Source organism: Mandrillus leucophaeus, unplaced genomic scaffold (genome assembly GCF_000951045.1).
Source record: "Mandrillus leucophaeus isolate KB7577 unplaced genomic scaffold, Mleu.le_1.0 Scaffold499, whole genome shotgun sequence".
Lineage (NCBI taxonomy): Eukaryota > Metazoa > Chordata > Mammalia > Primates > Cercopithecidae > Mandrillus > Mandrillus leucophaeus.
The window spans coordinates 1972928-1991332 of NW_012105353.1; the positions used below are offsets into that span (position 1 = coordinate 1972928).

An 18405-nucleotide genomic window follows, 5' to 3' on the forward strand; every position below is an offset into this window, starting at 1 on the left:
AATAGCACCAAAAACACCTAGGAAATAAATTTAACAAAACAAGAGCAAGACGTGTATATGTGTATACATTGTTGAAATTAAAGATCTAAATAAATGGAAAGACATCTCAAGACAGCCATAGTACCCAAATTGACCTATGGATTCAAGGCAACCCTACCAATATCCCAGCTGCTTTTTGGTAGATATTGACAAACTAATCCTAAAATTCATATGGAAATTCAAGGGACCCAGAATAGCCAAAACAATCTGGAAAAAGAAGAACAAAGTTGGAGAACTCACACTTTCCAATTTTAAAACTTCCCACAAAGCTACAGTAATCAAAATTGTACAGTATTGACATAAGGATAAACATAGAATTGTGAACTATAATTAAGAGTCTAGAAATAAATCCTTTTATTATGGTTAACTGATTTTTTGATAAGGGTGTCAAGAAAAATTAATAAGGAAAGTATAGTATTTTTAATAAATGGTGCTGGTGGCCGGGCACAGTGGCTCACGCCTGTAATCCCAGCAGTTTGGGAGGCCAAGGTGGGCAGATCACCTAAGGTCAGGAGTTCGAGACCAGCCTGGCCAACATGGTGAAACCTTATCTCTACTAAAAATACAAAAATTAGCCGGGTGTGGTAATGCATGCCTGTAATCCAAGCTACTACTTGGGAGGCAAAGGTTGCAGTGAGCCGAGATCGCACCACTGCACTCCAGCTTGGGTGACAGAGCGAGACTTTGTCACAAAAAAAAGGAAAAAAAAAAAAAAGAAATGGTGCTGGGATAACTAAATATCCACATAACACAGAAAGAATTTGGAATCTCAACTCCCACCACACACAAAAATTAACTCAAAATGGATCAGACACCTAAATTTAAGAGCTAAATGTATAAAATTCTTAGGAGAAAACAAAGTAATAGATCTTTATGACTTTGGGTTAGGCAGTAGCTTTGATACAACATCAAAAACATGAGCAACCAAAGAGAAAAAATATATCATTTTGACTGGGCATCATCAAAATTAAAAACTGCTGTACTGCAAAGGACACCATCAAGAAAGGGGAATAGACAACCCACAGAATGGGAGAGGGTATTTGCAAATAATATCCCTGATAAAGGATTTGTATGTAGAATATATTTGAAAAACCTCTTACAATGCAATAATAAAAAGATAAATAACTCAATTTTTAAGATAGGCAAAGGATCTGAATAGACACTTCTCCAAAGAAGATCTACAAATATCCAATAAACACATGAAAAGATGCTTGACATCATTAGTCATTAGAGAAATGCAAATCAAAACTATAATGAGATTCCATCTCATGCCCTCTGGGATGGCTATAATCCAAATGATAGAAAATAACAAGTGTTAGAGAGGATGTGGAGAAACTGGAACCTTCATCCATTGCTAGTGGAAATGGAAAATGGTGCAGCCACTTGGGAAAACAGTTTGGGACTTTCTTAAAATGTTAAACTTGATTAAGAGTTAGCTTATGACTCAGCAGTTCCACTCCTAGATATATACTTAGGAGAAATAAAAACATACGTGCACAGAAAAACTTGTATGTGATGGTTCACAGAAGGATTATTCATAATAGCCAAAAAGTGGAAACAACCCAAATGTCCATCAACTTATGAATGAATAAATACAATGTGTATATCCATATAACGGAATATTATTCAGCAACAAATAGATGTTGAGTACTGATACATGCTACAACATGGATGAGCCTCCAGAACATTGTGCTGAGTGAAAGAAGCCAGACACAAAACATCACTTATGTGTCCATTTCTACAACATGTTCAGAATAGGCAAATCTGTAAAGACAGATAGCTGACTGAGGGTTGCCTAAGGCTGTTAGGTGGCACAGGGTGGCTACAGAAGGGAGTGGGGAGTGATGCCAATAGGTATGTAGTTTCTTTCTCAGATGATGAAAACGTTCTAAAATTAGATTGTGATGCTAGTTGTACAACACTGTGAATATACGAAAAACCATCGAATTATACAATTTAAATGGGTGAGTTACATGGTATGTGAATTATATCTCAATAAAGCTGTTTAAAATATAGTGATGAATTCCAAGAGAATCATGTGGTCTGCTTGTGAAGGTAAAGTCACTCTTTATCTATATATTGTAAGGGGTAGCATGCACGCTGGTGTCGTTGTTGCCACTGCAGTGAACACCCTGATTACCTACCTGTTCCCATTCATGCTTTGGTAAGTGTTCAATAGGAGATCCATTTGTTTTGATTCTTCCATGTGCATTAAAAGTCACACCTACTTTATTGTGCTTCGAGTCAGTGTCATAGTCTCTGTTTGTTTCCGTTGGTGGTATCAGCACAGATTTCATCTATAAAACAAATTCATGCTTTAGTCCATCCCTCTGCTTATTCTGTTGCATACAGAGACTTCAGTCCCAGTTGGGATTCTTTCTATATCGTGGTGCCACAACCCAGTGAAAAACACACGGTCACTTTTTGCATCTCACCCACCTCCTACATCTCACTTATCCACTGATGTCTGTAAAGTGGGTCTGTTACAATCTGTTGGTACATTTTTCAATTACAGACATTGCCCTATAAAGAAAGAATTTCTGTGTTTCATTGGAGTTTCTCTGTAGGTGTTAAACACATTCTGTGGCATCCACACAGAAAATGGAAGATGCTAAGGTAGGGGCAACTAGTCTCCTATTGAGCCTTTATCTAGCCATAGGATTTTCAGGAGTTCAGAAACACCTCTTAAGAGGGTGGCTGCTGTGCATTTTGTTATGCTTTCCAGAAGAAATGAGAAAAGATACATGTGTCCAAGAAAGTTCTTAAAGGAGACATAGGTTGAAAACTTCAGAAGCCCTTCAACCTAAATGTATTGTGGTTCTCAGCCTGACTCTGCCAGCCATTGACGATGTTCTCCAATCCTGGCAACAAAACTGCTGTGTTTCTTTGGAAAACAAAATGTCTTTCTGATAGGGCATCAATTACTAGAATCCCTCTTGTTCCCTTACACAAGCAGAGACTGTGATTTTATACTTGTTTCTTTGTAGCACCATCTCTTTAAACAAAACAATGTTAAACAATACTTCTGTTATACTAGTGGCCATAGTTCAGTGATAGACAAATTCTCTGTGGTAGGTACTTAGTTTCTTTTACAAACTAGAGTGTGTAGGAAATCTTACCTTTATTTTTCAAAAATGAAATTGAATCTTATTCTGAGGTCCTGTCTCATTGAGCTAGGTAGAAATTCAAGCTCAGCTATTGCTAGCTAGTTCACAGCCTACCTGCCCTGTCTCCTGCCAGCAAATGTCCCCATTACGGGCAGAGCAGAATATTCTGGGAGGACCCTCTGGACTTGGGTCCACACAACTCACTTCTTCTTTTTTTTTTTTTTTTGGTAGAGATGGGGTCTTGCTATGTTACCCAGGCTGGTCTGGTCTTGAACTTCTGGTCTCAAGTGATCCTCTCACTTCGGCCTCACAATGTGCTAGGACTATAGGCATGAGCCACCTTCATTCTTTAGTCCCTCTGCGTTGACCCCCCTCAACCTGCCCACCTTACAAAATACCTTAAATGAACCTAGAATAGAGGTTGTCATCAAATTCCCCCAACCCTTCCCCTCCCCTGTTAACAATGATACCATGGTGACCACAGGTGTAAATCAGGAAGTACGGTCCCTCCTGCCACAGAGGGTTGGAGGGTCCTATGGGATGGGAAAGTGGGGGTTATAAAATTGGACTGGAAAAATCTACTTTTATGTCTCATCTGATAGAGTTCCAAATGGTTGAACCTATCATTTTCACTATAGTTCAACGATATTTAATACAACAAGTGTGTGTTACCAGTTCAACCTCACCCAAGGAAGGGTAGAAGACACAAACAATATACAAGTTGAATTTCTATCTTTAAAGCCAGTCTTATGAGCAGGTAGAACAGTGATCCCTGAAGGAGGTGAAACTTTAGGTATCTTGAGAAAATTGCTGGCCCACAAACTCCTCCCCAGGATCTGTATTGGTGACTGAAACACAAACCTCAGAATCAAATATCAGGAAAAAAGAAGAGAGAACTGGAGGAGAGAGCTATATGTTTAGTAGTATATGCCATTTTCTTCCCTTCCCTTCCCTTTCCTTTTTTTTTTTCTTTCTTTCTTTTTTTCTGAAATAGTGTTTTACTGTCGCCCAGGCTGGAGTGCAGTGGCTTGATCTTGGTTCACTGCAGCGTCAGCCTCCTGGGTTCAAGTGATCCTCCTGCCTCAGCCTCCCAAGTAGCTGGGATTACAAGTGTGTACCACCATGCCCAGCTATTTTTTTGTATTTTAGTAAAGACAGGGTTTCACCTTTCTGACCAGGCGGGTCTTGAATTCCTACCCTCAAATGATCCGCGTGCCTCAGCCTCCCAAAGTGCTAGGATTACAGGTGTGAGCCACCAAACCTGGCCACCATTTTCTTCATATAGGTAATTACATTTAATCATCCCAACAATCCAATATGGTAGGTATTTTTATCTTCAGTTTATAAGTGTGGAAACCAAGGATTAAAAACTTCAGTATGTTGCCCAGTCACCCAGGAAGTGGCAGAGGCAGGATGTTAACCTAGTTCTGTCTGTCTAATGTTACAGCCTCACAGTCTTTACTATGTTAAGGTGGCTCTCAACTTGGGATCTCCACAGAGCTAGTGAGGGACATCCCAGAGGCATCTTCTCAATATCTCAAAAAGCCCTTGATAGACCTGGCTGCTCAGGCTAACTTCAGGAAAGCAAAAGTTTTCAATCTGATCAATTGGAAGAGGCTGCCATGACTGATTAGCACTGTAGTCATAGGGCAGGTGGCGATAGAGTGTGGCATTCATGCCCTGTGTTTGCCAATATTTGACTGACAAAGACATCATGTTCCCTTGTGCTCTTGGCTAGAATCTAATCCACTCATTATGTTAATACTGACTATTATATCTTGATCAAAATGTCTTATTGGCTTGACTACTCGCTGATATAATGGGAAAGGTACCTTAAACTTAGAGTGGGCTTAAATTTTATTGCAACTGGGTTTTGTTGCATTTTTTTGTTTGTTTGTTTGTTTGTTTTGAGACAAGGTCTCTCTGTCATGCAGGCTGGAGTGCAGTGGTGCAATCATAGCTCACTGCAATCTCAAACTCCTGGGTTCAAGCAGTCCCCATGCTTCAGCCTCCCAAGTAGCTGGGACCACAGGTGTGCACCACCACTCCTGGCTAATTTTTTTCTTTTTTGTAGAGCTGAGGTCTTGCTATGTTGACCAGACTGGTCTCAAACTCCTGGTCTCAAGCGATCTGCCCACCTCAACCTCCCAAAGTGCTGGAATTACAGGGGTGAGCTAGCATGCCTGGCTGCAACTGGGATTTTTCTTTTTTTAAGAGTAAAAGGAGGTACTATTAATAATTACAACAGGACAACAGATATAAGCCAGGACGCACCATCATCAGTTGGTGAGGTGGGAAAGGGTGGTATGTAAAATCACCACAGAATCAGGAGAGGGCTGTAAAAAACTTTCTATTCAGTTTTTTTTTTTTTTTTTTTGAGACTGAGTCTCGCCTTGTCGCCCAGGCTGGAGTGCAGTGGCGCGATCTCAGCTCACTGCAAGCTCCACCTCCTGGGTTCACGCCATTCTCCTGCCTCAGCCTCCCGAGTAGCTGGGACTACAGGTGCCCACCGCCACGCCCGGCTAATTTTTTGTATTTCTAGTAGAGACAGGATTTCACCATGTTAGCCAGGATGGTCTCAATCTCCTGACCTCATGATCCGCCTGCCTCGGCCTCCCAAAGTGCTGGGATTACAGGTGTGAGCCACCGTGCCCGGCCTCAGTTTTGTTTTAGGTTTGCCCTGCTTTGATCTTAAATCTCTCAGGAGATAGTTAATGAATATTAAATACTTACTACATCCCAGGTGCTGGGGTTTTATCAATGGACTAGAAAAACAGAGGAAGATAATAAACAAACAGTACCACAATTTCTTACTTAAATTTGGTAACTGTGATGAAAGATATGTACAAGGGGCTTGACAGTATATAAAAGGGGATCTCATCTGGTCTGGAGGTCAGACTTATTAAACTTTAATTAAAAAGACGGGAGGATGCTAGCAACAACGTTCTCATTCACATGTGTATAAAGGTATAAAGGATCCAAAAAGTCAAGGTGCCACTGGGGTCACATTTCTGTCTCTATCAGATTACATTCCAGCTCTAGACGCCCCCCGCCCAGGTTGGTTGGAAGTTGATGACCAGTCCTGAGGGGTAACAGTTCAGGTTTCCCACTAGGACCATAGAGCATCATCTGGCTCCACTGCTATTACTGGTCCTCAACCCATGTGGCGCCCCCTACACCTCTAGCCTAAGGGCTTCCTCTTGGCCCAGGTAGAGGAGGAAGACAACTCCAGTGACCCTGTAAGACCCGTCCAAGGAACCCTTCACGAGGCGTGAGATCTTCACAGGCACCACATTGCCACTTGTCTCAGAGGTTCCATACTAGTTCCCGCTCTGCTTGTATTTAGCATGATTATTTAAACATTTCAAAAAATATTTCCAAAAAAATTATCCTAAGTTATTTGATGTGTATTATGTGGGAAATCATATCAATTCAGAAATAAATTGCACTTATATAAGTGATTTCACTTATATAAGTACCTAGAGTAGTGAAATTCATAGACAGAAGGTAGAATGGTGGTTGCCAGGGGCTGGGAGAGGGGAGACTGGGTAGTTAGTGTTTAACGGGTCCAGAGTTTCAGTCTGGGATGATGGAAAATTCTGTAAATAGATGGTAGTGATGGTGATGGTTGCACAACAATGTGAATATACTTAATACCTCTGAACTATACACTTAAAAATGGTTACAGTGGCAAGTTTTATGTTATGTATATTTTACCACAATATAAATGAATGAATTAATTGAGATTTTAATTTTAAAAATCAGGATTTTTCACTTTTAGAAACGACATAAAATGCCAACATTTCCTCATTTTTCCACCCTCAACATGAATTTAAATTTTTTCTCCATATATAGAAGTTACCCACTTAGTTCTTTATCATGCATAGATTTTTCTTAAAATGTATACTTTTATATACTCTAATAAAATCTATAATCTTTTTAGAGTTACAACCACTAAAACACAAATCAATTCAAAATAATAAATGAAGAGGTACGTATTCCCTTCTAAATCCCTGAGAGAAGATTCATGCCAACATTACTTCTTACTTTGTTCCTCTCTACATGGTGGAGTAAATTCAAGTCTGTGGTCTCTGATATCCCACCATGGATGACCAGGATTTCATTGTCAACGATCGTACCGATTGGGAGCCAGGCATAGAGTTCTTCCAAGATTTGTAAGATTCTTTTTCCATGTAGCTGGAAGTAAGAGCTTGAGTAAGTTTTGTTTTTCCGATAGGTTCAGTTTATTGAATAGTCCCCATGTATGGACAAAAAGTAATGGTTTTCAGGCCACTCAAAGGAAGTCAGCAAGGAGTCACTAACCAGTTAGCATGTATTTATCATGTCTTTTTATTCCGTGTGTGTGTGTGTTTTTTTTTTTTTTTTTTTGAGATGGAGTCTCGCTCTGTTGCACATTGGAGTGCAGTGGCGCCACCTGGGCTCACTGTAACTTCTGCCTCCCAGGTTCAAGCGAGTCTCCTGCCTCAGCCTCCCAAGTAGCTGGGACTAAAGGCGTGTGCCACCACGCCCAGCTAATGTTTGTATTTTCAGTAGAGACAGGGTTTCTCCATGTTGGCCAGGCTGGTCTCGAACTCCTGACCAGGTGATCCGCCCACCTCAGCCTCCCAAAGTGCTGGGATTACAGGTGTGAGCCACTGTGCCCGGCCCTTTATTCTGTATTTTTGATTCTATGACATCTTGGGGCCTTGCTGACTCTGAAGGAGAGACTGTCCCTCCCAGGGCTAGCTAATTCCTAGATAGTCAATGACTCGCCCTTCATAAGCAAACCAAGCAATGGAGAGCCCACACCCCAGCTACCTTCTTTATGGAGCTCTCACACTCCTCCTCCTGGGGCCAGGTACCAGACAACTAGGGACAACCTCTGTGGCCCAGAGCAGGCTGAAATTACTCAAACTGGTCAGTCCTAAACCAGATTACACTCAGATGCTTCCCTCCGCCCTCTGTCCTACAAAAACCACAATCAAGGCTCTCAACCGTGTTTTCCCCTCGCTCCCTCTGCCTTCTTTTTTTTTTTTTTTGAGACGAAGTCGCACTCTGTTGCCCAGGCTGGAGTGCAGTGGTGCGATCTCGGCTCACTGCAACCTATGCCTCCTGGGTTCAAGCTATTCTCCTACCTCAGTCTCCCGAGTAGCTGGGATTACAGGAGCGTGCCACCATGCCCAGCTAATTTCTATATTTTTAGTAGAGAGAGGGTTTCACCACGTTGGTCAGGCTGGTCTTGATCTCCTGATCTCGTGATCTGCCTGCCTCAGCCTCCCAAAGTGCTGGGATTACAGGTGTGAGCCACCACACCCAGCCTCCCTCTGCCTTCTGACCAACTCTGGTGCTCCCCCACGCGGTCCCCCAGGGTGGCGTGTAGTGCCTCCCTTTTCCAGAGAACTGTAAATAAAAATCTCTTCCTTCATGACAGTCATTTCTATGTCTGCATGTTTTACCACACCTAAGTAAAACAAATCCTTGGTACCTTTAAAGCGATGAAATATGTATCTATGCTAAAACTTACACAAAACTCACAATGAAAAAGTGTGGCTTAATCCAGAAAGAAAATATAAGACTTTACTGTGGCCAGGGTTTCCTGCTGTGCTTGTATTTTATTGGCATGCATTCTGACTAGCTGGCCTATCACCTTTCCTAAAGCATCAATCTGGTCTTTCTTGGCTCTTTTTAAATTTCTCTATAGAAACAGCAAAATGAATACTAAAAAAAAAAGAAAAAGAAAAAGAATAAAAAGGATGTCTTACCTTATATTTATGCAAAATTTCTTTCGTGAAGCCATACCTAAAAAAAAATGGGATTTAAATGATTTGATTGTTGATAACGCCTGCTTCCATGAGTCATGCAAAAAGGGGAGTCCTTGGCATCTCAGTATCACAAGCACCAAGAACTCAAGAAACCAGAGTTCAGTTGGAAGCGTTACTTACCTGAGTCTTTGCTACACATGACTGGAAAGCATAAAAGCAACCAATGACATCATCCCTACCCTCAAGGAGCTTATAGTATAGCTGGGGAAAGAAGATAGATTTCTGTGAAACAATTATAAGACAACTTAAGAAATATATGGTAGGCACAGGTTGTGTAAATGTTACAAGTATGCAGAGAAGCATGCTGTGGTAGCTGGGGGAAGCTGTGTGGGAGAAGACTTTTCATTTAGATAGAATTTCTCAGACGTCCTATACAGTAAATGATTGGAAAATCAGACATCCTATACAGTAAATGATTGGAAAAAAGAAAAGACTGAACAAAGATAAAGGCCTAGAAGGTAACAAGTTGGCTTGTTATGCTCTCTCTGATATAGGTCCCATAATGGTATTGAGGATTTTAATAGAAAGTGTCAGGAATCTTAAGGCCTGAATAGTAGTAGTGAAGGGAGATTCAATGATGACAATATTTCTGTTACTTTTCCTTGCTTTGGGATAACAGTACATGCACTTAATATCCAACACTGTGAAGATGAAATGCAATACACTCACTCTAGCTTTCCATGGAAATCATGTCACATCAGGCTTCTACAGTGTAACGTTATGTTTTCTCAGATGAATTCCATTCTGTACTCACCAAAGGTGTCCACACTGTTTAATCCAATGGATGCCTTGTAGTCCTCACCTTTCTCGCCCTCTCTGAAACACTAAATACAGCTGACTCTACCATCCTTCTAGAAAACTTTTCTTCCCTTGGATTCTGTGACCATAAACTCTTTGGTTTTCCTCCTGGCTCTTCTGAGCCTCTTTTGCAAGCTCTCCTCTACTTCACCTTAAATGTGGCGGTTCCTTCAGATTCCATCCTAGGCTCTCTTCTCCCCTCACTTTCTCCTTTGGGAATCTCATCCCTGCCCAGGCTTTCAGTTATTATCTAGTGTCAATACCACAGGATGATGTTCCAGGCCACACTTCATTTCTGATCTGTGGACACGTATGTACACTCAACTGCCTACTCAATAGTACTTCAAATCAGCTTACCCCAAACTGAATTCATCATTCCTCCTCATCCCAACCTCTATCCTCTTTCCACACATTCCCAATATCACTGAATGATGCACTGTACCCCCAAACTCAAGCTGGGAACCTGGAGGCCATCCTTGATTCCCTCCTCTCTCTTTTTTTTTTTTTTTTTGACGGAGTCTCACTCTGTAGCCCAGGCTGGAGTGCAGTGGTACGGTCTCGGCTCACTGCAAGCTCCGCCTCCCAGGTTCACACCATTCTCCTGCCTCAGCCTCCCAAGAAGCTGGGACTACAGGCGCCTGCCACCACACCTGGCTAATTTTTTTGTACTTTTTAGTAGAGACGGGGTTTCACCGTGTTAGCCAGGATGGTCTTGATCTCCTGATCTTGTGATCCGCCCACCTCGGCCTCCCAAAGTGCTGGGATTACAGGCATGAGCTACCATGCACAGTTGATTCCCTCCTCTTTCAGCTCCCCCATATCCAGTTACTGAGCCTTAAATCATCATTGCCTAAATTCCTCTTGAATCTATTTCTTTGCATCTCCATCACCACTACCCTAGTCTAAATGAGAACCCATTATCTATCCCTTTAACCTTCAACTACTTCCTAATTCACCTGCGTGTATTCACTCTTGCCCCTCTCCAACTCTCTCCCCCTACTGCATTTTAAAACACAAATTTTATGACATTCTTCAGTGACATTCTCTTGTTCTAGGAAGTCCTTCCAAATTCCTTTGAACCATCCAATCATTTCTTATGTCTCCAGCCCTATCAGGCACCACCCTGTCCCTCAGTCTATGCTCCTGCCCTCCTGAACTTCTTTCACATCTAAACAGTCTTGTCCTGAGCTCTGCATAAGTTGTCCCCTCACTGTGGAACACTGTTTCCCATCCCCCTCTATGGCTCTTTCTTGATTGCCTAATTCATTCTTCAGCTGTCAGGCTAATGCCATATTTCTATGGGGGAACCTTCCATCATCCCTCAGACAAGGTTGGATTCTCCCTTTACAAACTCATCACACTTGAAAAACCTGCTCAGCATGCATCTTCCCTGCTAGATGTAAGCTCTATGAGGGCAGGGGCCATGTCTCCTTCATTAACCATCATAGACACTAGATAAATATGATAGGCAATAAGGATAAACAGCATGCCTAAATTAAAGTATTGAGCTATATTATATATAATGGGCCTCTGATAATAGTCCTGGGATTTTTTTCCTTCACAGTTTTAGCATTTGCTTCCATACCTTGAGAATTAGAATTGAAACTCTGTACTCAAGCCAGGTGCCAAACTGCCCCAAAGACAAAACTAATCAGTTGTTGAGCTTTATTAAGGCACCCAAAAGCCCAGGACCAAAAGCATGAGACATGCCATATCTTCCACTGTCCTAGAGCAAACTGATTTCTGTTTTTCATAAAACAAGAGATTTTTTTAAAAGAAGGAAAAAAGAAGGGAAAAGGGAACATTTGTCACCTACTGTGCCTTCCAGCAAAGATTCTTAAATCATCTAACCAATCTTTATTCCTCAAGTTTCCGGTGAGTTAGATAGTTGAAATGCTGTGTTTGTAAATATGTTTATGTGAAACAATGCCAGAAGCAATTACCGTGTCATAAAACAATATACGCATTGGTGAAAACCATGGAACTAGTTTCTGAGACAATATCTGAGGCAAGCCAAGAGTAGTAACAGAATGATTCCATCCAAGTATGCTCGAAGAACCTTCCACACCTCCAAACCCGGCCTCACACACCTATCCAACACACAATTTAGCCTATGAAGGTCGAGCATGGGAGCAAGAGAAAGAACATAATAGAAGGGAAAAGAATGGACAGAACTGGAAGAAAAGATAGGAAGGGAGTTTCAGGGCAACTGATACTCAGCAGACGAATGGGGGTGGTGAAAGGGGTAAGAACTGAAGTCCTCCTTGAGATCCCCCTCATCCCTCTTCCAATACACTCACTTGTATCTCTGTTAGGCACTAAATATGACAGCATTTTCCAGAGTGCGAAACTTTTAAAAGAGAAAATCTAAAGGCCTGGGTTACCTCAGATTCATCATAAAATCTTCATGGTTCCCTCTGTTCAAGTGCAGGTCATTGGGGTAGACAAGAAAACTCACACACAGGATCATTAGGATCTCTATGGAGTTCTTTCCTCGATCTACAAAGTCACCATTAAAAACGTATGGGTTGTTCTCTGAGGGGAGACCATTCTGTGGAAGGAGGAGAAGGGAAAAAACAAGGAATTAAAAGAATATACTTTTAAAGTAAGGCTGTGTACATAACATCCCTGTTAATATGCAGAAAAGAGGCTGAGTCAGATTCTTCCACCAGGAAACATCTCCTCTCTTGCTTGAGCCAGTTTTACTCTTCCAGGACAAGCATCTCCTGCAAAGGCCCTGAAAGTGACAAATCTGCTCAAGAATGGAAGATTCCAGGGAGGATGGGGTGGTGCTAATTCTACCCACCACCTACTATGAGTTTCCTCTGAAAGGAGCAGGTATTTGTCCTATCAAATATGGCTATTCTCACCTCTTCCTTCTCCTCTGAAAAGAGGGAAACTTCTATCCAAGGAAGAACACCAAACTAAGAGCCAGAAATCTTTTATTCTAAGGGGCCCTATGGTCAGCTCCTTGGGGCTGTGATTCCCCCAATCTGCAAAATGGGGATGGCACTACATCCCTCCCCAGATCACCTGGGAGAATGGAGATGAAAGCACTCAGGCAAGTGAAGGGTGCGGTGTGATGTGGCTGAGCAGGTCAGAGGTACTGCCAGCCAGCAACTACAGCAGGTCTGCAGAGCCCGTGTACATTCTCAGTGACCACTGACCGCGCCATATCAGTTTTTAAGTATTTTTAATATCACTCTTGAGTATGAGATAATACTTTTAAATATAGCGTTAGCATGAAAAGCAGCAGAGATCAGAACAAAGGTCTGGTCTTTAAAATAGCTACTAATTCATTTAGTCTTATACTATAAAACTCTAAAACAAAACAAACATATGTAACCTGGTTACATTTTCTCGATGTCATGTTTGATAAGGAGAGGGCCATTTCCCTACTGCATGGCTTCTACTGCATAATAGACAAATTCAAATGTTTTAAAAATATATTACAAAGAGACAAATTTAACTACTCATATATAAAAATGCATGTCCTCCTTCAAAAAGGTTACCTTTGCCAGGCATGGTAGCTCATACTTTTAATCCCAGCACTTTGGGAGGCTGAGGTGGGCAGATCACTTGAGGTCAGGAGTTTGAAACCAGCCTGGCCAATGTGACAAAACCCCATCTCTACTAAAAATACAAAAATTAGCCAGGCATGGTGGTGTGAGCCTATAATCCCAGCTACTCAGGTGGCTGAGGCAGAAGAATCGCTTGAACCTGGGAGGCAGAGGTTGCAATGAACCAAGATCACACCACTGCACTCCAGCCTGGGCAACAGAGAAAGACTATGTTTAAAAAACAAACAAACAAACAAAAAAACCAAAAAAAAACAAAGAAGAGAGAAACAAAATGGCTACCTTGAGGAAATAATACACATATTCTAGTAATAGTAATCTTTTTCAAATGATTTTCAAATTCCTGTTTCATTAGATTTCCAACTACATTTAAAAATCTTATTACTTTATACTCAATATCCTATTATGTATACACATTTTAAATTGCTCATATCAGCATAATAGAAATAATTGAAAAAATATAATACAGGTTATAGCATATAATTTAGGGATTCTAGAAATCAGTTATACAATGTAACATGTTCTGAAGGCAATTGCAAACAAACAAATAAACAAGCAGTGGCATAGTGTGATAAGAAGGTGAATTCTCTGGTCCAGGTCCATTCATTACCCATGTGTCCTTGGGCAAGTGATGTAACCTTTATGAGCTGTAGTTTTCTTATCTGTCAAGTGTGGATGATAACTTCCATACTTACCACACAGGGCTATTTTGGAACTCAAATGAAAACATGTGTATAAAATTGCATTAAAATGGTAAAGCAACATACAAATTAAGAGACTTATATTATTATGACCAAGTTATTTCTAATTCTAAGATTCCAATATTTTCTTTCTTTCTTTCTTTCTTTTTTTTTTTGAGACAGAGTTTCACTCTTGTTGCCCAGGTTGGAGTACAATGGCGTGATCTTGGCTCACCGCAACCTCCGCCTCCCAGGTTAAAGTGATTCTCGATTCTCCTGCCTCAGCCTCTCGAGTAGCTGGGATTACAGGCACCTGCCACCACGCCTGGCTAATTTTGTATTTTAAGTAGAGATGGGGTTTCACCACATTGGTCACACTGGTCTCGAACTCCCGACCTCAGGTCATCCACCTGCCTCAGCCTCCCAAAGTGTTGGGATTACAGGCGTAAGTCACTGCACACAGCGCCAATATTTTCTTATGTATTAATTCATATAACCTTATTCACACTGGGCTTAGTGTAAACCAGTTGCAAAAATATAGGCTATTGTTCAGCAAAATGTAAAGAAGGCTGGGCATGATGGCTCACACCAGTAATCCTAACACTTTGGGAAGCCGAGGTGGGTGGATTGCTTGAGCCCAGGAGTTCAAGATTAGATTGGGAAACATGGCGAAACGCCTTCTCTACAAAAAGTACAAAAAAATTAGCCAGGTGTGATGGTGTACACCTGTAGTCCCAGCTGCTCAGGAGGCTGAAGTGGGAGGATCGCCTGAGGCCAGGTAGGTCGAGGCTGCAGTGGAGCTGAGATCACACCGCTATATTCCAGCCTGGGTGACACAGTGAGACCCTGTCTAAAACCAACCAACCAACCAACCAACCAACCACAAAGAAAGGGGGAAGGATTCTGCATCTCTGATCTCTGTTACTCTTCCTTCCCCCAGCCTTCAGCTGTCTAGGGTGAGTAAGCTGGAGGAACCTGAGGACTGTTGAAGGACTCTGTTGGTCCAGGTCTGAAGGGGGCTAGAGGAGCAGCGGCAGGGAGCCCTGGGGTGAAAACATGGAAGAACTAGGCCTGAGGGGACTGTGGACACTTGATTAATGGGGTGGCTCTGCCTCAGAGCGTGTGTGTGGTCTTGGTTTGGAGGCAGGGGAAGCTGAAATGTTGGATCCTACTAGAAAAAGTATAGGAAGATGTCTTTCACATCCCTGAAACGAAAAGAACAGATCGCTTGCATATAGGGGTACCTAGAAACACAGAGACTTCTTTTCACACTCGATGCGGTGTAGAAACTGTTGTGCCTCCAACTATGGGAAGGCTTAATCTAGCTTAAGCAGAAAATAGAAAATGGAAATAAGCTAGTACCTAAGAGGATCCGGCAACTAGAGAGAGACAGACCAATCAGATCTACTAAAGCAGATGGTTGCTAATAAGACAGGACTACTGGAGGAAACAGAAAACTAGTTTATTTTTAAAGTAATAAGAAGAACATACAAGAAAGAACAAAAACTTATTAATTCTTGGCACTAAGAATATACTATACAAACTTAAAATATCAGTGGGTTGGCCGGGTGCAGCGGCTTATGCCTGTAATCCCAACACTTCGGGAGGCTGAGGTGGGCAGATCACTTGAGGTCAGGAGTTCAAGACCAGCCTGGCCAACATGGTGAAACCCCATCTCTACTGAAAATATTAAAAAATGGCCAGGCGTGGTGGCACACACCTGTAATCACAGCTACTCAGGAGGGTGAGGCTGAGGCAGGAGAATCACTTGAACCTGGGAGGTAAAGGTTGTAGTGAGCTGAGATTGAGCCAGTACACTCCAGCCTGGGCAACACAGTGAGACTCTATCTCAAAAAACAAAAAAAAATCAATGGGTTAAAGGTAACTAAAAGAAAGAATGGTGGGGAAAATACATCATTGACCTGAAAGAGCAAGCAGATGAAAAATCTCTCACACAGAGTAAAATCAAAATGATGAAAATCAGGAAGAATAAATAAGAGACTAGCATTCAAAGCCAAGAGACTTAATATGCCAATAATAAGCATTCCAACATCAGGAAAAAGGAACAGATGAAGAGGCAATAATTACAAAAATGAGAGAGAACATTTTCTAAGGTTAAAAAAAAGACTTCAATTTGAAGCTTGAAATGTGACTTCTACGCACAATTGATGGGGCAAAATCCCTACTACCTGGTAAAAAGATTAGAAGAGGCCACGGAGAAAGAACGAGTTACAAAAGGAAAAGAAATCAGCCTAGCATCAGACTTCTCGTCTATAGTAGTGGGAGGTAGGAGATGGTAGAATAAAATCTACAAATTAAAGAGGAAAAAGGACTTTGAATCAAGATTTCTACAGTGGCCAAGACATTAAGTTCTCAGGGTGATAGAAAAATACTTGCAGATGTGTAAGAGATCAACCATCACCAACAACATAAATGCTCAGGGTGAAAGACAGACATGCAAATATGTAGTATTTAATATCACAAAACAGCTAACATATATCGATTGCTTGTTATGTACCAGGCACAGTTTTAGGTGCTAGGAACACAGAAGTAAACAATACAAAGTCCCTGTATTCGAGGAGCCTGCATTCACAGAAGATAGCATCCACATTCCCCACTGAGGAAAACACTCAACAAAACACTCTAACTAAATAACCATACTAACAATTAAAAGTCCTCAAGCCAGGGAAAGATCAAGAGGGAAGAATACAGATGTGAACAATGAATCATTAAATATATAATTATATATAAATCATTATGACAATATGAAACTTGCATTTAAGTACTAAGCAAGGATTCTAGAAGTAGAAGAGACATGCTATGAAGGAAAACCTAATAATGGTCAAGACTAAGCATATGGTATGAGCAATAGCTAGGATTTACAGGGGAGGTGAGAGGAGAAAAATAAAATGCTCTAGAAATCTTAACTGAATGGGGGACATGGAGTGTGTAAACAGAGAGAGGATCACAGTGGAAGAATAAAGTTATAGCTATTTGAGAAATACACACATACACATTATTTACTAGAAATATCAGAAGTGGGAAGGTAAGCACTAGTGAATGGAAAAGCAGAGTAAAAATTCCAAATAAAACAATAAAAAATAAAACTTCACCAAAACAGCAAAAAGAAAAAGGGTGAAACAAAGTGAAATAGCAAAGTAGAAGGAAAAATTTCAAATATATCTGTTGTTATACTAAGTGTGAATGGGTTAAATTCTCTCATTAAAATACTAAGATTACCAGGCTGTGTTAAAATACAAAACCCAGGTATATATTGTTCATGAGAAATATACGTTAAAAAGTAGATAAGAGAAGGTTAAAAACAAGGTAGATGCAACAAAAAGAAAGCAAGAATGGAAATGTCAATACTGGGCAAAGTTTGAGTTTAAGATTAAAGTTCTAAACAGGATCACAAAGCAACATTATGTCATAATAAAAGGCACTTTATGAAAAAAATACAACTCACGAACTTGTATTCAATAAACAAAAGAACTCATTTTTGCTTCATATATTTAACTACTAAATGCAAGAAGAAATTGTTTAAAAATACACAGAGTGTTATTCGGACTGAATTACTGCTTTAAAATAATGTCCATAAATTCTTTGGCTCTCTGTTTACAAGGTGAAGCCTAATTTGCCTCCTCTTGAGTGCAGGCAAGACTTACTGACTTGCTTCTCATGAAGAGAAAATAAAAGCAAAAGTGATGCTGTGCAACTCTGGAGACTAAGTTATAAAAGACACTGCAGCTTCCTGCATGCTTTCTTTCTTGGATCACTCACTTTGGGGAAAGCCAGCTGCTCTGTCACAAGAATAATCAGGCAGCCTTGTGGAGAAGCCCATGTGGCTGTTCTGCCAACAGTCAGTGAGGAACTGAAATGCTGTGTCTACAGCCACATGAGTGAACCATCTTGGAAATGGGTCCCCCAGCACAAATCAACCTTTCAGATGACTGCAGCCCTGGCCAATAGTTTGACTGCCACCTCATGAGAGATCCTGAGCCAGAATCCATCCAGCTAAGCTTGACCCAAATTTCTGACCCACAGAAACTGTGAGGTACTAAATGTTTATAGTGTTAAGTCATTAAGCATTGGGGTAATTTGTTGCACAGCAACATATAATATACATATTTAGGTATATATAATAGAAAAAATATGGGAAAATTGAATACACAACCAATAAACTTGATTTAATAGATATATGAAGAACTTTGTGTATTACAAATAAGAGAATACAGCTGACCCTTAAACAACACAAGTTTGAATTGCATGGATCCACTTATATGTGGCTCTTCTCCCTCTGCCACCCCTAGACAGCAAGACGAATCCCACCTTTTCCTCCTCCTCAGCCCACTCAACATGAACATAAAGACTTTGGTGATAA

General features: G+C 41.0%; 1 protein-coding gene across 2 annotated transcripts in view; it reads right to left on the bottom strand.

Annotated features, from left to right (window-relative positions):
• Window positions 1–18405, bottom strand: part of PPEF1 (protein phosphatase, EF-hand calcium binding domain 1) — a 147193-nt gene that overhangs the window by 43421 nt on the left and 85367 nt on the right. For both annotated transcript variants that reach the window (XM_011995811.1, XM_011995812.1), the window contains 4 exons: window positions 12151–12317; window positions 8909–8945; window positions 7194–7343; window positions 2184–2336 (listed from right to left, as the gene is read on the bottom strand). In XM_011995811.1, the coding sequence (XP_011851201.1) occupies window positions 2184–2336; window positions 7194–7343; window positions 8909–8945; window positions 12151–12317 (507 nt within the window). The remainder of the gene's footprint in view (window positions 1–2183; window positions 2337–7193; window positions 7344–8908; window positions 8946–12150; window positions 12318–18405) is intronic.